Source organism: Apodemus sylvaticus, chromosome 1 (genome assembly GCF_947179515.1).
Source record: "Apodemus sylvaticus chromosome 1, mApoSyl1.1, whole genome shotgun sequence".
NCBI lineage: Eukaryota > Metazoa > Chordata > Mammalia > Rodentia > Muridae > Apodemus > Apodemus sylvaticus.
This window is the reverse complement of record NC_067472.1, coordinates 141,569,033-141,591,227: the sequence shown is the minus strand read 5'-3', so window position 1 is coordinate 141,591,227 and position 22,195 is coordinate 141,569,033. Positions and strand designations below refer to the sequence as shown.

The window sequence follows — 22,195 nt, the reverse complement described above, 5'->3', positions numbered from 1 at the left end:
CAAGAGGCTAGTCTTGATTGGTGCCTCCCTCATAGGGAAGTTTTCATATCACCATTATCACTGGACTAGATTTTCCTGTTGGCAGAGGGGATGGTAATGCCTTCCTGGTAGAGATAAAGGCAGTGTCCTTGATCTGACCTGGCTGTACTGACCACACACTGCAAGGGTCAGCTAAAGTGTAGATTAGACTCATGGGCTTCTTGAGAGCAATGAGATCTTTTCAGTTGTAATCAAGAACTACCTTTTTATACAACACACAGAGTAACACAGATGGTCCCCAGTTCATCTTTCACAGCAGTTTTTCAACTTGATGGAGGAAGCCATCCATTTCCAACAGGAACTGGACTTTGAGCCTTGGATCTTATTCTGTTCTAGGCTTAGAGTTTGCACTATGATCCTCTGTCATACTGCTGTGGTAGCCAGTCACTATTCCCAGGAGCAAATCACAGTGGGAGCAGGCTGTGCCACACAGTATGGGCTGAGCTGTGTCTCTCGGTAAATTAGGTGTCGTGCATGCACTTTAGACTTATCGATATTCTCAACTTACAATGGGTGTTTCAGGGTGTGACCCCATTATAAGTTCAAAAGAGTCTGAATTCTCATAAACAATTTTGAAAATGGAGTAAAGCAAAAACCTAGCAAAATCCTTTCTAAATATCTTGGGATTTGTCTAGCAAAATTAAATTTCTTTATTTTACCATAAATTAGACACCACATAGAAAAAGAATCCCAGTACATAATCAAGATTAGACCATTATTCTAATATCTCAGTGATGTTTATCCCAAAATAGTCAATACTGCTTAACAACAAAACTATAATTCCAAATCTTCTCGAAGAAAAAGTACTTGAAAAATTTAGGTATATGTAATTGCACAAAGGGGGAAAAAGCCCACACCCTGGTAATGTTAATTGGTAGAGTCAAGACAGACTTAAGCTCACCATTCCTAAGACTTCACTTGATGCAAAAACTGTGTGTGTCCTAGAACAATGGTGAAGGTTTGGTTTCCCCAGTGACTTCTTCATAATCAAATTGTTTCTCTAACCAATTCCTCTTGCTTGGTGAATGGAACTAAACTGGAAATTTACTCTGAGGTGAAGCCTTGCTCCTTGGTCTAAAATGTGAATTTATCTTGTGCATCCTCAAAGTGATTCTACCTTTTTGTTATATCATGTGCTATCTCTGACCAAGTCATGGGACATCTGGCCTTTGGGACTTGGTGAAGGCACTCTCTCCCTTCCTGGTCACTCTTCTTACCACCTAGTGCAGGTTTTGAGCTCTGGGTCAGATCTGACAAGTGAACACTGTGAGATAGACGCCTGCCTCTCATTAGGGTCTTTCTCTTTAATTGGTTCCTTCTGTGTTAAAATCAGAGAAACTAATCAGGCATAGTGGTACACCCTTTTAAGCCTGGCACTCAGGAGGTAGAGGCTGATGGACGTCTCTGATCTCTTTGAGTTCAAGGTCAGCTTTGGCCTGTATATCAAGTTCCAAGACAACCAAGGCTACATAGAGACACCTTATCTCAAAGAAATATAGATTAGATTAGATTAGATTAGATTAGATTAGATAGATAGATAGATAGATGATAGATAGATGTAAAAAAGAAGATAGATAGATAGACAAGACAGACAGACAGAGAACAGAGAAAGTAGTAGTATAAAAGAAGATTAGCAGAGCCCATATGCCCCCCCACCTCCCTGCTGGGAGAGGCCACCATACTTGACTTGGTTTGCACATCTGCCTGGAGCTTGCCACTGTTGACCAGCCTCTCCACCCCAGGAGAGGCCTGGGAAGAGAGAGAAAGCAGATGCCCTTTCAGTGTTGCAACTTATGCCAAAATTAGATTTAAAAATAGCACAGTGACCATGCCTGGTTGCAAATGTTCCTTGCTCGGGAATTTAGGAAATCAACTAATTAAGACAGAGGCAGCTCCACACACTGCCTCTGATGCTGCCAGCTGATGGTGCTAATACCAAACTGTTAGTCACAAAGCAGGAAAAAAGACCCAACCCCCCCAGCAGCTGCTTTCCTCCCCATCTCCCCCTATACCGAAATATAGTTTGGCTCCACAAACTTGTTTAGTTCTCAAGTATATGGCTTCTGGTTTAAATGGAAATTCTGAAAAACATTTTGCAACTTTGACCTTGAAGAATTTTTATCTTTGACACTTCACTATAATGTATTCCTCATAGCCAATAATTCTTCAAATTCCCCCCGAAGGAACAAAAATCTCTAAGAAATATCTGGAGTTTAAGAATCTAGTGCTATCTCAAAAGGGATGCAGTGAGGTGGGGGGGGGAGGGGGTCACCCTTCCAGGTTTCCCTCTAGCCCCTGCTACTACTGATCTGGTCTGTGTTGATATATTTGCCTTCTTCTGACCGTCTCACCTCTGCAGTCATGAGCAGGTGGTGCTTTGTGTGACCTCTTTACAATGTTTCCACACTTCACCTTTGTAGCTGCCTACAGCAACATTTCGCCCCTTTTCCTTTTGTCAAACACTGTTGCATTGCTTAGCTGGGTCACTTTGTAGTGTGGTCATCAGGTTTGGGCGTGGTTTTGTTTTGCTGCTGTTGTGGTAGTGGTGGCTTTTGCTACCACAAATAAAACTGGGTATGAGATTTTGTGCACAAGTTATCATGCAGACAGGTTTTCATTTCTTTTGTGTATAATATGTTACTTGGAAACATATTTTTCTTGGGGAAGTTACCAGTCTTTCCCAGGGTGTCTAACTGGCAGTGGATTCAGGTCCTACTCTATCCACCGCTCATCCGTGCTCCCTATCCTGCCTTCTGATGCTGTAGTTATGGTGCAGATGATGCGGTACCTTGCCGTCCTCTCTATTGGGGTTCCTTAGTGATTCATCCATGTGGTATATTTTCATGAACTCTTATAATGGCCAGGCCATGTCTGTATCTTTTTTTCAAGAAATGCCCATGTAATTGCTTACCAGCTGGAATGTTTGTTTTACTACTGAATTGTATATTCTGGATCATATTCTTGATAAGATAAATGACTCTCAACTCCTTCATCCCAACATTACAAACTGCCTTTTCATACTGTTCACGGCGAAGAATGACAACCTCTTAAACATTTATAGGAGCCAAGATTTGACTTTCTTTTGCTGCTATAGAGTTAAGCCGCTGCCCCAAGCTTAGAACACCAAGGTTTGCTTCTGTCTTGTCCTCAGAGTTTCGTAGTTTTATCTCTTACATTAGGTCTATGACCCAGCTTTAGTTAGTTGGACTTTGTGGAGAGTGTGGTCTGAGATAGAAGGGAGCCAGTTATCCCAATGCTGTTTGTCGAAGACTGTTCTTTCTCCCATTGAGTATTCCTGGCATCTTTGTTTTATAAAAAATAAGCAACAAATGATTTGTTTCTGGACTCTTAATCATATCCCATTGAGAGAAGTATCTATCCTCATGCCAATACCACACTGTTTTTGATTAGTGTTGTTAGCTAAAATGTTTGGTAATCAAAAGTATGAGTTCTCTGACTTCACTTGAAATATGTGTTTTGACTCTTGTGAGGCCCTTGCATTTCCATATGAATTTTAAGTTCAATTTATCATGTTTGGCTTCTTGGGGGGGGGGATTTTAATAGTTATTACCTTAGATCTACAAGTTGCTTCTCTCATCCTCTTAGTAAGTCTTCTGGTGCTGTGGCTGGAACTCCATGGTGGCCTGCTTGCCCCTCATGCATAAGGTCCTAGATCAAGTACCAGGATCCACCCCCACCACCCCAAAATAATATCTTTCTGATCCACAAACATAAACAGATGGTATCTTCTAATTTACTTAGATCTTCCCTAATATGTCTCAATAACTTGTTGTAGTGTTAAGTATAGAGGACTAACATATGATGTCTTAGATTTATTCTGAAATGTTTTATTGTTTTTGGATGGTGCCTAAACTGTTTCCTAACTGTTGCTTCCCAATGCAGCAGATTTTTATAGTTTCCCCTGCAGCTTCCAACCCACTGCACTGCTTTCTAGTAGTTCCCATGGGTCTTTCCTTGGGGTGCATTGCTGTGCACACAATGTTACCGTATGTGAACAAGGATAATCTTACCTTTCTTGTTCCTATGTTTATGACTTTTAAGTATTTATAGATTTAGTCATTTATTTTTGCCTAATGGCTTAAGACTCTCCAATACACAGTTGAGTAGGAAAAGAAAGCAAGATATGCTATTTAAAAACCCTCCTAAGGGGAGAATGACTCAGTATTGAAATCAGTTATATCGTTAGCTGTGAGGCCTCTTTAGATAACCTTTATCGTGCTGAGGTTGTTCCCTTTCTACTGGTTGAATTTGCCAAGTATTTTCTTAGTTTCTATTGAGATAATCATGTAGATTTTATCTCCTATTAATATGGGTGATTACCTTACGTCCCTGAAGTAAGTCACATTGGATCATAGTATATAATGCTTTGTAGATGCTGCTTGACTGGGTCAGCTGAAATTTTATTAATTTTATGTGTATATTTATCTATGACATAGCTTTGTCTCTAACACTGTTTATACCAGTATAAGTAGCTGTTACCAAGGCAATACATACGTCAAAATTCAAACAAAACCATGAAATAGTTTGTTTCATGGTTATTTTAGTGCATGTATATTTTAGTGCATATCATTTTTGAGACAGATCATGTTTTAAAATAGCAAATAGTTATTCAAAATATTGTAGTATAAGAAAATATTGAGTTATGATGATACTCCTGACATTAATGTACAATATTATACATATTTATAATTGTGCAGATATATGTGCAAGAAGATATATAAGTGACCATACCAATAAAGGTGTTTCTAATAAGAGAGATAAATGGGATAAAATATACATGAAATTGAGCTGTTCATAAAAATCCTACCATATATTTTATGTAAACTTAAAAAAAATAGAAATTGTTTTATGGTAAAAGTGATTTTAACAGTTATGGGTAAACCCATGTTCTAGCTAGTTACACTATAAGCCAAGGGAAATCCTACTCACTGGCCTGTCCCTCACAGCCTCACGGACTGGTCTATACAAGTAGTTGGTGCAGTTAGAACTCTCTCACTTAAAACTTGGTGACTGTGCAGAGAAGCAGCACAAGCTCTGTAGTGCAGTGGTTAGCCTTCACTGTCCACTTGCTCAGGAATGGAACAGAATATAGCTTGGAACATTCATGGGGGCCCCTCTCTGACATGTGGACTGATAGACTCTTGGATTCATAATATGGTAGCACTAATTGGAGGTGTTAAAAGCAAGGAAAAGGAGCCCCAGGGTGTGTCCTTGTGACTGTATCTTCTCTGTTGTGTTTTGTTGGGTTTCAGGGGTAAGGTTGAACTAGGTAGGTCTGGACTGGCCTGGAACTCACTCTATAAACCAGGCTAACCTTGAACTCATAAAAACATGCCTGCTTCTGCCTCTGCCTCTGCCTCTGCCTCTGCCTCTGCCTCTGCCTCTGCCTCTGCCTCTGCCTCTGCCTCTGCCTCTGCCTCTGCCTCTGCCTCTGCCTCTGCCTCTGCCTCTGCCTCTGCCTGAGTGCTGGCATTAAAGCTGTGTTCACCATGTCTAACCTTGGCTGTATCTTTCCCTGGCCTACTCTGGTTACATTATATACCCATGCTATATAAAAAATACTTTGTTTCCATTGTATAATTCACATACTGAAATGCAGAATGGTATATCTATTCCTGTTATAATTGGCAAAAAAGTGTGTGGGGGGTTAGTATTTAGCATTCATAAGATTCTTTTCCATTGAAAAGACATTTTCTATGGAATGTACTGCTATCACTTGTGACTCAGAGAGGGTCTTTATGTCCTAAAGATTTAATTGCTCTCATTATAATGAGTTAATGACGTTAACCCATTGTTGTTATGTATCTGTTGAAATTGTGGTATTTTTTTTCCCCAACAACACCAGACCTCAGAGTAATTAAACAGAATTCATAATCTCCATGACTTAATCCAGTTGTTTTCAACCTTCCTGATGCTGTGACCCTTTAATCCAATTTCTCATGTTGTGGGAACCCCCCAATCATAAGATTATTTCATTGCTACTTCATAACTATAATTTTCCTACTGTTATGAATCATAATATAATGTAAATATTTTTAGAGGGAGAGGTTTGCCCAAGAGGTCATAACCCACAGGTTGTAGTGCTGTGTGGATCTGTACTTTGCAAAATGGTGTTCTTGTTACTTTATAACATACCACTTGCCTTTTACATAAATGTTTGTGCACCTCATAGCTGCATTTTAAATTCTCCTTTTACATTGAAAGCATATATAACATCAGATTAACAGAAGGCATGTGTGTTTAAATGCACAAGACGTTGAAAATTAAAGCATTGAAATATTTTTAGTGTGATGTGATATAAGTCAATTTTCATTTTTAGCTAGATTAGGTTGTTTCAATGATTGATCACAATATTTTATAATAAAAGGTGTCTATATTGTGAGAAATCAAGATGTAAATAATTCCTCCAGATATTTTCCAGCCTTTAGTAGCTGGACCTAGAAATCTCTGTGTTTTTAAGTGACCACACTGAGACACACAGCATCCTCCCAGAGGCTGAGGTGAATACATGATACCCTTGTCTTGAACCTAAACACTGGTGTAAATGGTTACCAGTCTGCACTGCAGAATCCCAATCCACATTGGGCCACTTACTGACATAGTAAACTTGGCATTCCCTGACCGGATCCCTGACTGCCCTCGGGCATTTCCATCCTGAATGGTCACTAACAATCCTTGTCCAGTTCTGGGAGCAGACAGAGCACGCAGAGCTGCCCCTCTACATGGCAGTGGTCAAGGAAGCAGGCAAAAGTATATGCTACAAATGCCACAGAAGTCACCAGGGCAATGGAGGCAGGAGGTGGTGCTGGGCAAGGGAAGGGAATGGTTTTATTATAAGATGACTCTCTCTGCCTTTGTTATGATCCTGTGGACATTCAGAGGAAAGGTAAGCTGCGACAGAGCATGAGGAACTTCCAACAGAGGCGGGACACCAGAGCGTTCCTTATGATGTGCCCATGCTGAGTCCAGGCAGCTGTAGCAATGTGCTGCTAATGGGGAGGCACGGGCAGAAGACACATAGGTCCTTACCCTGGAGAAGGATAGTCTGAGATAACTGCCCCGGGCAGGTCTATCTCTTCTTCTCCTCTGGTGTGTGTGTGCATTCTGGTGCTCCTTACCTTGTACAGGATTCACCCATCTCCTCTGTCCTCGTGGTGTTTGCCTGTGGCATACCCATGTGCAATTCCTTCCTCCTTAAAAGCTATTTTAAGGCAAGATGACTCAGCAGAGAAGGGAGCTTGCCACCAAGGTTAGAGACCTGAGTTGATCCCTCAAGCCCACATAGTGGAAAGAGAGGATTGACTTTCCCAAGTTTCCCCTGAACATCCACACATGTGGTGTGATACAAGGATTCCCACACACAATAAACAAGGAAATCTAACTTTTTAATGAAAGGGTGTCAGACTAAGATCCTGCTGAATTCTAAATGACTTCCTAAGTATGTGTGCAATGCTCCTATTTCCAAATGAGGTCACACTCTAACACACATGCCTGCATATCTCCATAGGTTTGGATTTTATCCTGACTAGTGCACATTGCCCTCTGTGGAGGGACTGGGTTTGGGGGTTCGGGGGTTCCAGAATGTATTTTCAAGACAGGATTGCAACTCAACATAGAATACCTACCAATGGAACTGAGTGGGTTTAGAAGACAGAACTCCACTGTCAGCCTACAGTCTCAGAACTCTCCATAGGGGGCATGGTTGGCAGTTTAAATGGGGGATTCCACGTAGGCATCTGATCCAGGACTGGGGTGTGTTTCAGCTGTATGTCATCTGTCACCGCAGGTTATATCGAAGCTGTTGTCATTCCGGCTGGAGCTCGGCGGATCCGTGTGGTGGAAGACAAACCTGCCCACAGCTTCCTGGGTAAAACAAAACTCATTCACTCAAAGATGCTGCCCTATGAGTTGATTCTGACAACTGGAGTTGTAGCTCCGACACTAAATCTTTCTCCCAGTTTATATGCATATATATATATATATATATATATATATATATATATATATATATATATATATAACTGTACTTCCTCCCTATATACCTTCACCCAGGTATAACCCTGGTGTTATACCTGCACTTTCATTAGAATACCATAAGTACCCAAAATGGACCATACAATACTTTTTGCAGGAAGACCCAAGGTATGCTATTGGGGGAGAATACAGTCAGAATCATCACTTTTGGACAGGATGGAAAATAAAAATGTGGAGGAATCCATGAGGCATTGGGGATGTGTGTTTCCCAACAATCTCTCCTGGAAAACCCAGTGAAGTTAGCCCAGGCAGCAGAGAGCCAACGGTCCATCCTTCAGCTGGTCCCTGCAGGCTGCCAAGGGCGCTGGACATGTCTCTTGCTGAGGAGAGAAGAGTGGTCCCAAGCTGAATGGGGACACAGAACAGCACTGGCCCTCACCAAGCACTGGGGACCTAACTTCATAGTAACTGACTTCATAGTAACTTCATAGTAGCTGACTTCATAGTAACTTCATAGTAGCTGACTTCATAGTAACTTCATAGTAGCTGACTGGGAGCACAAACACTTACATAGCTCTACAGGGTTGAATTCCATCCTGACTGGTACTATTTGGCCTCTGTTGAGAGATGGATTCACTGAAACCCCTCCTAGCTAAAGGAGGTCCTCTGAGTGACTCCAGTCTTACTATTAACCCCCAGCAAAGATCAGCCTGGGCCTTGAGCATCAGGAAGTAGGAGCACTGCATTGAATGCCTGAGTATTGTTTCCACAGGCTTCAGGAAGAAAACACTCATTTGGGTTTCAAGGGCTGCTCTTTGCTTGGTTCAGCAGGACAGAGCTGCTGTCACCCATAGCCTTTGGTCAGCCAAGACCCCATGGTCCTTGTTTGGGGTTTCAAACTAGGCATGGCTGATCTTCAGGAGCCCCTCTCTCAGCCTCTGTTGTAAAGTATCCAGGGAGTGGGGGGGAGGCACAATTGTCAATGTTCAGGGTGAACCAGAAGTGCCCATGAAACCTTTTTATTTGAACTTTCAACACTGATGGAAAAAGAAACTGTGTCTTTGACCACATGCTTACCTTTCTTAGATTACACAAAAGTATCCATGCTGTTCTTAGAAATGGTCACAACTTGAGTTAACTCTGCTGAAACAGACATAAAACCAATCTCTAGCAGGTGCATGTTAATTAAGACCACAGCGCTACTATGTAGAGCCTAAGGTGATGACCATGGTGCTATTATAGGGCCTTCAATAGCAATGTAGTCCTTACTGAGGAGGAGACACTTCCAGGGATACTGCACATCTGCCCCAGGAAGCTGCATGGGCACTGTCCCAGCCCAGCCTAGCACACTCCTAGAATCGCCAGTGGAATCTATCAGGACCAGAGGTCAACTGACAGAGGTGACATTTCATTGTGTGCAACCGCCAGTCTGTATCCCAAGAGGATTGGTTTAAATGCACTGGACTACCACACAGAACAGAGCTTATGAAAGCTAACACAAGCCTTATACTGCTTTGGGCACCTTTCTCAGAGTGGCAGCCTTCTGCTAAATTCCCGGAGATCCTGCCCCCTTCCACTTACCTGAGAAAATGTGTCAACTTCTGCAGCGTTGACATCAGAAGTCTTGCTGCTTAGTGTCACCCCCCCCCCCAAAGTTAGCTTTCCCAGCTGACACTCTAGGAAATGAATCCTTCTGCCAGGGAAGCTTGTTTCTTTTCCCAAGGGCACAGCACTGAGATTCCACAAGAGACTGAGGTCAGCTTTCACCCTCACTTCACAAAATTACGCACCCAGTAGTCGAAGAGTTCTAAGTGCGCCATGCCAGTTCTTCCATGAAGCGGCAGATTAAGTCCGGAGCTCCCAAGATGCCCCAGCAGCCATCTTGCCTGACCCACCTCCTTGAGTCTGGGAGAAATAACAAAACCACCTTCATTTCTGCTCCTCTGTGGAGTGTAAGCACGGCAGGGGATGGGACCAGAATTAACAAAGCCTTGGCATTTAAAGCCCAGAATATAAAGGAACTCATCCCTGGGACCCACATGAGGGCTTGCTGTCACAGTTGACCCTATCAGCTCGACTGTGGAAGCCTACAGGTCACATATGCAGAATAGAGTAGTAATATCCACATTTGTGGTTCCCAGTCACTGGGCTGCCCAGCACTTTAGAGACCCGACCCCCACATCCCAATCTACCACAGAGTATCACTATGCTGGATTTGCAGATAGGAAGCAAAAGCCCCAGGAGGCTTACTTTCATGCCCAGTTCTGCACTCAACCTGAATCCATTTCAGTCTGGAGCCTCTCAGAATTGCCAGAGGAGTCTAATCAGGACAAGATGTCCACTGACGGAGATGACATTTCATTGTGTACAACTGCCAGTCTGTATCCCGAGAGGATTGGTTTAAATGCCTGAATGACTTGACTCCCCAGAAGCAGTGTCATGCCTCCATGGGAGCTTGGGGCCAGCTTTGGTCCCCTTATCTTACCCCAAATTCATAACCCAAGCATTCATTCCAGGCCCTGGCGCATAGACAGGAGCAAGCCCGAAGGTGGTCCACGCTCGCTGGTTATGTTTCTAGAGTCAACTCCAGCAGGCCGTGTTTCCACTCAGGGCTGGGTGCTTGGAAGTCAACCCAGTTTAATTCTGAATTACTCTCACATTTGCTGGGAGCAGTTCCTGAAGAATTTCACCCCCGCCTACCTTCAACCCACGCTGGCTGGCTCTCTGCTCAAAACCACCTGGAACAGGAAATGCCTCCACAGTTAGTATCCATGGCTAAGAACAGAGCTGGCTGAACTCCTAGTGGAAATAAAAAAACAAAAATAAAAAAATAAAAAGAATCTGACACAGTGCCAGGAATAGAAGTGGGTTGACTGTGGGTCAAGTCTTCCAGTTGACTCCTGATGGAGAAGAACCAAAAGAACCCTCTGGCCTTCTGTGCCCCTCTGAGCTGGAGGAGGCAGGGGAAGAGCCTACCTCTACATGGCCACTGCTGACAAGGAGTACCCCCTTTTTGCTCTGTGGAACAAACACTTGCTGTCTTCTCTGAGAGTGTTTACAAATCCCAAGATGGTGGGCAAACATCCACCTAGAAAAGGGCCCGAGCTGAAACTGGCTGGCTGTTGAAAATGTGACATTATATACTGTGGGATATGCAGAGATCTCCTTCAGTCACCGTGGCCAAATTCTTTGTTCCTGTGGCACCCTGCAAAAAAAAGTCTGTCCAACTATTGAAAGCATGTAAGCAAAATCCAAAAAGCATGCTTTTTTTTCCCCCTGGGATCATGATTTAAAACATGCAGCCTCTGGCCCCGACAGAAGAAGCAGCTGGAGAAATCTCCCCCAACAAACCAGAACCTCAGACCTTGCAGCTGAAATCAAACCACAGGTGGAATCCCGTCCTCTCTGCTGCACACTGCTATTGGCCTATAAGTCAAAGCTTGTGGGGTCACGTTGATGATGTCACTGAGTCATCTCGGAGCCCCCAAATCCTAGTGTAGACTGCAGGCTGATTGGTCTTGACATGCTCACAGACTAAGAGGGTTGGATGCCTAAGAGCTACACGGACAGCAGCTTTGTTAGGGAAACCTCAGGATGCATTCCCTCACAGAGGAGCTATCTTCTTCCGCAGACCCTGCTTGGGCCCACTCCCAGGAGGCAGGGGAGCAGCTCCTGCTGCAACCTAAGGGGGCAAGAAGCCACAACCCCATGAAGTCATTGAATCACTAGACTCTGAAAGAAAGCTACCTGTTCACTGTCAGAAATGACCATGATGTCCCAACACTAACCCAAGACTGACCTCTCATTCTTTTTGAAAGGAATGTCAGGTGCTAAATTCTGCATGTTTTGGTTTGGTTTGGTTTTTTTCTCTACATGAACTATAGGAACTTAGAAATCTTGTAACTTGGGCTAGAGAGAAGGCTCAGCCATTAAGGACTAGGCTCACAACCATAAAATATAAGAAATCTTGTATCTTACTAGGTGACTCCCACCCAAGTCAGAACTTAAAAAAACATGCCCAGGCCTCAGGAAGCTCTTGCTTCAAATTCTTCCTGAACTGAGAAATCAGGGGGGGAAAAAAAGCACTACTATCCTGAGGTCCCTGCTGAGCAGAGGGTTCAGCCAGGCCTCCACCCCATCCTGCCCGCTGCAGATGCCACTTCTACCCCAGCTCCTCTGGGACCGAGCAGCTGATGATAGTGACCATCCCCCAACCCTAAGTGTAGTTTTTCCTCTCTCTAGATGTACTTTCTCAGACCTTGCCTCCCAAATGTTGGCCTCTGGGTATGGGCCAGGGTGATTTTGAGATCATTAATTTATAAGTTACTCGAAGCATCTTACAAAAGGGGCCAGAGGCCGCTACACACAAAGCTGGTGAGCAGGGGCCGCCTGTGCAGGAGCCTGCTGCAGGACGGGAGCAGCAGCCCAGGAGCATACACTCGGCCTGCTGCATGTCAGGGCTCTGGAGCTCACGGGAACAGCTCAGGCAACCCTGGGGAACTCATGGGAGTAGCTTTCTCCCTTCATCCGCCTCACCCTTGCCACAGCAAGCATTTTTATAAGTTTGGCCTCCTAAAGACACAGTGGCAAAAGATCCAGTCCTTAGTCGATGGGCTCCTGGGCTTCAGCTTCAGGTCCTGCTGAATTTGGGAGTCTCAAATGATGTGACAGGAAACACTCTCTGCCTCTCTCAGAGGCTCTTTCCATGTGGTGACAGATTAGCTTTATATCTTTGGACAACACCTAGGAAGAAAGGGGCTTCTCTCTAAGGTGAAAGGCAGCCAAAGCCCAGAACTGGACACTGTCATATGACCAGAGGGGACATATACTCTCAAAGGAAGCTCAGAGGATGGGGGGGGGGGCAGTCCTTGAAGATGGAGAATCAGAATGGACAGCAGGTATACTAGGCAGTCAAGATGGCCACCTTGCAAGAAAGGCCAAGGCCCTGACCTCTAGACTCCCAGCCCTAGCCTTGGGCTTGGAAGGGAGGCTGGCGAGTGAATGCAGAGGGTCAGTGCACACGGGAGTTTCTGAGGAGAAGACAGAGCTGCCGCTCAGATTCTCTCATCTGTGTGTGGTATATGGGTTCTAGCAGGGGCCCAGGCGTGCCTGTGAATGACACACGGCTTTAGGGAGGGAGATACATTGATCTCACTGGTTCCTGCTCACCAACAGCTACAAGTGCTCCAGAGTCCTCTACCACAGCCACAATGACGGTCACCTTCTACCTCCTTTCTGTGACTGCACTCCATCTCTCAATCTGTTTCCCTAGCCAGACCTGTGGGAAAAGATAGCTGTCACCTTTACTCGCTCCCTTGCCTTCCTATCACAGGAGATCACCTTGATACTGGGGCCTCCGAGGGTCACTCGTGAGGGTCCCACCTCCAAGTCTGTCACATACTCCCAGAAGTAGTTTCCTTTCCTGGGGTTCGATAGCTAACTTTATAGGGTCTTCCCCCAAAACATCTCCAGTTGCCTGTTTGTATCACCCCCACTTACATACCCAAGGCACAAATGTGTCTCTACCACGGAGCAGGTCAAGCTGTGTCATATCACTCTGTGGTCTGATCCTTCTCCAAACTATGAGTGACCCAAGACCAGGAGCACTGTGTCCTAACACCCCTGCCAGAACACACTCACAATAGGGGAGAGACAGGCTAGAGGCACCCAGCTGCTCCATGGCCATCCTCAGCTAATTCTTTGTTAGACAACAGATGCCTCTATCACCTCAAGCTGAAGCGTATGAGGCAAGTGTGTGGGGCGTGGTCTATCCGAGTCTCATTGCTACAACTTTATAGCTGAGTGTCTTCTGGCGAGTTTCTTAAACTTCCCATGCTTCTGTGTTTTTGTTTGATCTGTAGAAAAATAACTCCAAGAGAGTCGTTGGGGAGGTGAATGGGTTGAGAGTGCATGAGGTAGTGCTTCTTAAATAATGACTTGCAAAGCTGCTGTTAGAAGAGAAACACTGGGGGGGGGGGGGGAGGCGGGGTAGAGTCTTGTCATTTCCTCTTCAGTAGCCAGAAACTTTCAATCTCCATTGAATGTTTCTAGCAAAAAATAGATTCTGTCCCAGGTAGTAGAGAATTCTTTTTCCCTAGTCCCTTGCTGGAGTCCAGGAATCCTCTAGTTCCTACACACAACCTCCCTGAGACATAGTCACCATGTTGGATAGCATCCTGCCCGTTCCCCTGGGTGCCTGCACAGCTGCAACGCCCCTGCTCACTTGCCCACTGCATTTGCTGGGACTGTAACATCACAGAGCCCAGGGAGCTGAGGCTGGACCTGATCTATATTCTGCAGCCACCTGTCTGAGCAGACCTCAACTTCAGGCTCCTGACCCAGCGTGGCTGACGGATGCAGCTTCTAGGGGCCCCTTTGAGTCACCAACCTGAGTGCCAATGGGTTGTTTAGTTGCTAGTCTTGGCAGGCAGGGATGGCTAGGAAGGGGAATGGTCTTTGAATGTTCTGACTGTGAAGTGGGGCCCCAAAGTGACATGGAGAAGCCCTGGGCAATGGCTGTGTACCAAGAGCCCATGTTCATTCTGGACAACTATCTTAAGACTTACTGTCACCTCTGGTCGTCTGCCGCCTACTAAGTGCCAAAGTAGATCCTGTTATTTCTTTGTCTGGTTTTAATATTTTTTATTTCATTATTCTTAATTATAGGTGTAGGCATTTGCACACGGGTGCAGGAGCACTTGGAGACCAGAAGCACTGGATCCCCTGGCACTAGAGTTACAGGCAGTTGTGAACTGCCCGATGTGGGTGCTGGGAATCAAACTTGGGTTGTCTGGAAGAACAGTGCATTCTCTCAACCACTGAGCCATCTCTCTGGTTCTGTTTTTCATTTGTTTCTTTGTTTTTAATGCAGTGATTTTTCTATAAGTGGAAACAAATAACCAAAGAAAAGGATATAAGAACTCTAGAAGGTTCTCCTAAGCAAACAGGCCACAGAACCTCGGTCTGTCCTATAGGAGGCAGTAGCACAGGAATGCCCTCTCCCACAGCCCTCTAGAAACTTTGCACCAGAGCTGAGAGTTAGAGAGTGTGGGGCTTGATTGCCCAGAGCTCAGGCCTTACCCCATCCTGGCAGCTGCTAAGTGTCGGCACCACATCTGTGAGTAGCCAGGTTTTCATGTGTAAGTGTTTGGCAGAATAATCTCACTTCCTAAAGGAATATCCACTTTCCCAGTGTGGGGGTGTCGGATCCTTGGGGGGACACTGGAGTTACATTGCCCTTCCAAAGGCCTAGGGAGGTAGTGGTAAAACAGATAATTGCCTACATTTTTCTTCATGAGTAAATAATGCTCCAGTTCATGTCTGTGCCCCACATTTCCTGTATCCTCTCATATGTCAGTCTACACTGAGGCTGACTCATGCCTTACCTGTTGTGAGCAATGCTATATAGCACATCTCTAGATGTGCCGATTTCGGTTCCCAGGGATGTTTACCAGAAGTGGGGAAGCCGAATCCTGGGCTGGGTCTATGCTTTTTCTATGAGTTTCCCATAACAGCTGGGGAAATGTACAGCCCTACCCACAACGCATATGATTTTCTTCTTGTCTTTGCCAATTCATGAGAACATTCTGACTAAGATGAGATGGATCACATTTCCTGATGACTTGTGATACTGAGGAGTTTGGATTGGAGGGGTTGGTTTGTTTGGGGACTTTTTGGGTTGATTTGGCTTTTTTATATGTTTGTAAGCCATTTGCATCTTATTTTTAGAGAAGTATTGAGCTGGGCAGAGTAGTTAAGGCCAGCCTGGGCTACAATGTAAACCTTGTCTCGAATGGAGGCAAGTGGGCTGGAGAGATAGTGTAGAGGTTAAGAAAAGGTACTCCTCTTATAGAGGACACCAGTTCAATTCCTAGCTCCTACACAGTGGCTCACAACTGGCTGTAACTCCATTCCTGGCAATCTGATGCTCTCTTCTGACCTCTGCACCTACATGTGGTGCACATGAACTCATGCAGGAACGTGCACACACATACAAAGAAATAGAGATTAAAAGCTAAACAGAGCATGATTTAAGGTGCTGGGGATATAGCTCAGTTGGTACAGTGCTTGGCTGGCACGCAGGAAGCTCCTGATTCAATCCCCCAGCACTATATTAACTGGGCGCCTGGAACCCCAGCAATAGTGGGCTAGAATCAGGAAGATGAGGAGTTCAGACCCCCTCAGCTATATAGAGGGTGTGAGCAGAACTAGGCTGGAGATGATGTTGGTCCCTTGACCATCTTTGGCCTCTCCTTGGCAGCAATGAGGGTGGAACTGTAGGAGACTGTGTGATGTGTAGTAAACTACACAGATGTGTATTAAACTAGTCACAGGACGATAAGTCCTGTGTGTTCTCTTTCACATGTAGAGTGTAGACCATTGATTATCAATGTGTGCTGTATGCACATATTGAGCTCTCACACTAAACCCCAATAGTGCCACAGTTGTTATTTTCTTTTAATCTCCAATGAGTATATGTCCTGGAGTTTTTCCAAAGCTCAAAGACATATTTTGTGGCCTTGAACTTACCAAGGTAAAACTCACTCATCAATCAAGAAGCCATCTCCTGCCACAGGCTTGGACTGGATCCTGGCCTCTCTATCCTCTGGCCTCCCCCGGAGTCCCACTATGGGAATCAGTAGTGAGATAGGCAGCTGCGTTGGAAGATGTGCCGTCAGCCCTTACAGCTCTTTCCCTTGTAAACCAGGAGACGTTTGTTCTCTGTGAGCTAGCCTCTGCCCTTGGCATCCAGAGAGTACAGAAGTCCTCTTCCTGCAGGTGCTTGCCTGTGCTTGTGGAAACCTCAGACTCAGACAGACGCCCAGATTCCTTCCAAGGACAGGCTAGATGGCACTGATTTTCCAATTGTCAATTTCCTTCCCAGCTCTCAAAGACTCCAGTAAGAGATCCATCAACAGCGACTGGAAGATAGAACTTCCTGGAGAGTTCCAGATTGCGGGCACAACTGTCCGCTATGTGAGGAGAGGTCTGTGGGAGAAGTTCTCAGCCAAGGGACCTACCACAGTGCCGCTGCATCTGATGGTGAGTGCTGGCCCTGCGCCTCTGAGAAGCTGGTGGCTCAGCTGGGTTATTAGATTCTTGTTCTCCAGAGCCTGAGTGGAAAAGGATGCCTCTGATTCCTGGAGGTGTGCAAGGCTCCCTGCCTCAGAGGCCCTTTTCTTCTTCTTCTTTTTTTTTATTTTTCATTTCTTCATGTATTTACATGTGATGCATTTGTATGTTCTGTGTATATGACATACAAGCATGTTCTTGAGAGTATACAAATGTACATTCTTGTACACATCTGTACACATGTGTGTAGCTGCCGGAGGTCAGCTGCCAGTACTGTCTATATTTATATTTTGAGACAGGGCCTCCCACTCATCCTGAAGCTCATTGGTCTGACCAGGCTGGCTGGCCAGTAACTGTCGTCAGTCCCCACATACTGTCCTGGGATTCCACCCTCGAGATGCCGTGCCTGGCGTGGGCGCTGAGGATACAAACTCAGATCCTTGCGTTTCTGTAGCAGGCACATCGCTGATTGAGACATCTCCCCAGCGGTTCGACTCTTTCTTGGTCTTATTCCTTCCACCTTGAGGTTCCTTCCTCCCCAGAATCTCTTCCTGGCTCCTCACTGGGCAGAGCACCTATCTTTTTCAAAAGAAGACTCTTCCAAGACAGGAATTGCATTCACACGGGTGACAGCCAGGGAGGGACATCTGGTACCCATTAAGAGAATAGACATTGTCTTAGGGTTTCCAATGGGGTGAGAAGACACTGACAAAAATGCAGCTTGGAGAGGAAGGGTTTGTGTAGCTTTTATACCCAGAGTTGCAGTGCCCTGAGGGGAACCAAGGCGAGAATGAAACCAGGTGGGAACCTGGAGGTCGTGGAGGGGTGCTGCTCACTGTCCTGCTCCTCGAGGCTTGTTCCGCCTGCTTTTATATAGCACCCAGGTTGATCTGCCCTGTGACGGACCAAACCACATTAGACTGGGCCCTCCCACATCACTCACTAATTAAGGAAATGGCCCACAGCCCCAGTCTTATGGAAGCATTTTCTCAACTGAGGTTCCCTCCTCTGAAGTCGACATAAAACTAGCCAGCACAGCTGTGCTCCAAATCTTTTAGCATCAGATAGCAGCATGCATGGGCTACCTCATAGCTGAGAAGCACCTTGTAGAAGTGAACTATGTAAGCAACGTGTGGTCTGTACTACACAGATGGCCAGATTCAGCTTCTAAGCACTGAGGAATCAGGTAAGCACCGCTTACTCCCCAGGCCGTCTTCAGAAACCTGTATACATGGGCTAGGCAGGATGTCAGTGTTAGGTTATATCCTGGCCACGTATGCCACTCAAACATGGGCTCAGTATCCAAGGCCTCCAGGGGGAGTCAGGCCATGGTTTTCTTCTCAGAGGTCTGAGTAGTCTCAAAGACTATTTTTGACAATACCCCATTGTGGGTAATTTTGTGAAGGTGCCGGAGATTGAACACAGGCCTCGTGCGTGCCAGATGATACTCATTGATTCTGATCTCCTAAAAACAGGGCTTGTAGCGGTGTGTGCATTTGTTATCAAAGCACATGTCCGAAGCCCCCGCCAGTCCCAGAAGTTCTCCCCCCACCCCTACCCCCGCTTATCTGTGCCCCTGGAGATGAGCTAACACTCAGAAGATTCTCTGGCCAGCACCTACTGTGGGTGTTGAGTGTGGCCTGGTGAGGGTGCCGACCCCATTGTAGTTTCTGCTGAACTAAAAGCCAGCCAGCTTCTGTGTGTGCCATAAACCTTCTGGGGATCTGCCAGCAATTCTGCTGTAATCATTTCTGCAAGTAGGATCTCTGGGACGCAGGGACCTGTCCCAGAGCCGTTTCTCCAGGATGAGCTTGTTTCCCAGTCAAAGCCTTTGAAACAACCCCCACCACTATCCTGAGTTCAAAGCAATATTCAGAGGGCTAGAGGCAAAATGAGGCTTATGCGGCAATGTCCGCTGTTAGTGCAGGAGCTTGCCTTCCCAAACAAACACTGAGGTGTGCATAGGACCCCTCTTCACCGAAAGCTCTTATACACAGATGTGTCTTTAGCTCAGTGAAGTGTACACTGCCTAGAACTCCTCGAACCATAACAGAAGTCAGAGAAGGCCTCTGTCTCACCACCGGCTGGATTTTCAGCCCTTATGTAAGATTTAATTGCTTTTTCTCTTGAAACGTGCTCCTTATTCCTTGTCACTTGAAGGCACCTTCCCTCTGTGTAACGGGCTTCGGTCCCCCACACTGGAGTGTGTATATTATGTTCACAATCAGGGGCACCCACGGAGTCCTAGAGATCAGCATTTGAAACCAGACACACATGTACCCTAATCATACACGGCTATGAAACTGGTTTTACATGGAGCCTCAATTTGCTGATCTCTGCCCTACACTGAGATCATAAAGATCTCTTGTAAAGACTAGTTTAGAGCACTTAGTTTTGGTGGCTTGGGGGTGTTTGTTTTGTTGTTTTGGTTTTTAGCCGGAAGCATTCCTGTAAGTGCACCACTGCCGGTCTACTGGCTAGGGAAGTAAGCTTGAATACCCTTACCCCGCTCATCCTGCAGTTCAGCCTTGAAGCCCAGGAAGCCTTGGAACAATGATCTCCTGTCACCTGACACTCCATCCCGGGCTGCCTCAGAGCGGGCAGGTGGGCTGTGTACTCTGTCTTTAGCCCCTGCTGGCCCCTTCTCCCAGATGGCTGTGGCTGGAAATGCACTTGCTAACTGCTTAGTCTCAGGGACACTCACTGGTCTACAGCCCGGTCTGACTCCCCCAGAAAAGCCTGCTTTGCCTCACATGTCTACATTATGTCGAAAGCCAGCTGGGCACCTGGTGGTTTTACAAGGCTTGTCATGATTTTCCCCAGGCAAAGCACAGACCCTTCCATTCTGAACCATCACTGGGATTCCGATGCATGGTTCCCAAGCTGTAGCATGGCTCCCATAAATGAAGCTTAGCTCCATCTCTGCACCTCTGTCTACCCTTAGTGTCAGCCATGAGCCAGGCCCCTGCCTTCCAACAGACACAGACATCATCCAGGCTCCAGGGCAGTACCAAGATGCAGATACCCTCAGCATCCCCAAAACAGGATGCCCCAGATTCCTCTGCTGCAGGCTGTATCTTTCTCTTAAGTACATTTACTGTAATGTAGCAATGACAGGTGATGGGAGATACCATCTGGAGGGCAGAGCTTGTCTTCCTTGGCATTTCTATTACTATGAAAAGCGCCAGGGGCTGGAGAGATGGCTCAGCAGTTAAGAGCACCGGCTGCTCTTCCAGAGGTCCTGAGTTCAATTTCCAGCAACCACATGGTGGTTCACAGTCATCTGTAATGGGATCCGATGCCCTCTTCTGGTGTGTCTGAAGATAGCTACAGTGGACTCAGACATAACATTAAAAAATTTTTTTAAAAAAGAAAAGCATGAGTGCCAGGCAGTGGTGGCACATACCTTCAAATTCTAACTTGGGAGGCAGAGGCAGGTGGATCTCTGAGTTTGAGACCAGCCTGGTGGTCTCAGAGTAAGTTCCAGAATAGCCAGGGCTACACAGAGAAACCCTATCTTGGGAGAGGAAAAAAAAAGAGGAGGAAAAGAAAGGATGAAAGGAAAGAAGGAAGAAAAAGGAAAAGTACCATGACCAAAAGCAGCTTGGGAAAAAGTGTTTACTTCATCTTACATTTTCAGATCTGTCACTGAGGGAACTCAAGTGAGTCAGAAACCAGAACACAGGAACTGAAGCAGAAGCCATGGGGGACACTGCTTACTAGCTTGCCTCTCATGCCTTACTCAACCTTTCTCCTTATAGCCCAAAGAAAAGGCCCTCCCACAACAACTGTCAATTAAAACGTGCTGCCACAGGCCTGCAGATGGGTAGATCCGCTGTGGACATTTTCTCTATTGAGGTTTTCCTCTTCCCAGATGATTCTAGCTTATGTCAAGTCAACATAAACCAGCCAGCACGGTGCTTATGCTCAAAGAAATAGTTTAGCACCACTGTTGGATCTCTTTCTAGGAAGAAGCACCACGCATGTCTCTCTCATCTGTAAGCTTAGCCTTGTCGATGGGAATGCGGACCCTGCTGCGTGGTGCAGAAACATGCTACAAACAGCCATGCAGTTCACCACCCCCAAATCCCTCATGTAAACAGGCCCTCTGTGGGATAGGAAAGAACGGAGCTCACTAATGATTGTGTGCCCGCCCCCATACACCCACCAAGCCCCTGAGGAACCTGAGGCTAAGGTAAAGGGACACCTCTGGTTTTCATATGCCTCGATCTTCAGAAAAGAGCAAGCTGGTAGAGGTGCCGCCACAGGTCGCTCAGAGTCCACGTCCAGCCCTCTGTGGCTGCCTGTTCCGTCTCAGCAAGGCCTTCCTTTCCCCCGTGTCTCCAGGTGCTGTTATTTCATGATCAGAATTACGGAATTCATTACGAGTACACCATACCTGTAAACCAGAGTACGGAAAACCAGAGCGAGCCGGCCAAGCCTCAGGATGCTCTGTTCCTCTGGACCCACAGCGGCTGGGAAGGGTGCAGCGTGCAGTGTGGAGGAGGTAAGGTCTGGATTGGGGAGGCTGGGGTGCAGCCCCTCTGCACCAGTCTACCCGGTGTGGAAATTGAGAATTTGGGCTTCCATAGGGACTTAAGCCCTGAAGATCTCAACAGAACATGCAGCCAAGCCATCCCAGGTCCCACAGGTTTGTTAGAGGGCCCGCTTCACTCCTTGGCCTAGAGTAGAGATTTACCAGTTATGTGGCTATATGGTAGTTATGAAAAATGGCCCTGGGAATAATTGAAATAGACCTCCAATGTGGTGGACTGGCAGCAGATGAAGGCCTCACCCATACCCAAGCACCCTGTCATCTATGCTGCAGCTGCCGTCTCCAGGATGCAAAGAGAAGTAAGAGTCCTCTGGGTTAAGCAGAACACTCCATGTCGCCCCTTCTTCCTCCCCTCTAAATGCAACATCTGCCCCCACACTCCCACTTCAGAGACTGCAGGTGAGCCAGAGACCGCAGCGGGGTGTGTTTGCTAGTAGGGCATTAAGGAGGAGCAGAGTAAGCTGCTCCTTAAAGAATCCCCCACTCGTGTCAGCAACTCTCATTCAAGTCAGTGTTTCGCAAAAACAGACAGCA

The 22,195-nt window shown here is 46.1% G+C and overlaps 1 protein-coding gene across 1 annotated transcript in view; it reads left to right on the top strand.

The window, feature by feature from the left end:
• Adamts17 (ADAM metallopeptidase with thrombospondin type 1 motif 17) overlaps window positions 1-22,195 on the top strand; it is a 312,892-nt gene that overhangs the window by 218,019 nt on the left and 72,678 nt on the right. The window contains exons 16-18 of the mRNA XM_052161031.1: window positions 7,847-7,927; window positions 16,919-17,076; window positions 21,454-21,613. Coding sequence (XP_052016991.1) covers window positions 7,847-7,927; window positions 16,919-17,076; window positions 21,454-21,613 — 399 coding nt within the window. The remainder of the gene's footprint in view (window positions 1-7,846; window positions 7,928-16,918; window positions 17,077-21,453; window positions 21,614-22,195) is intronic.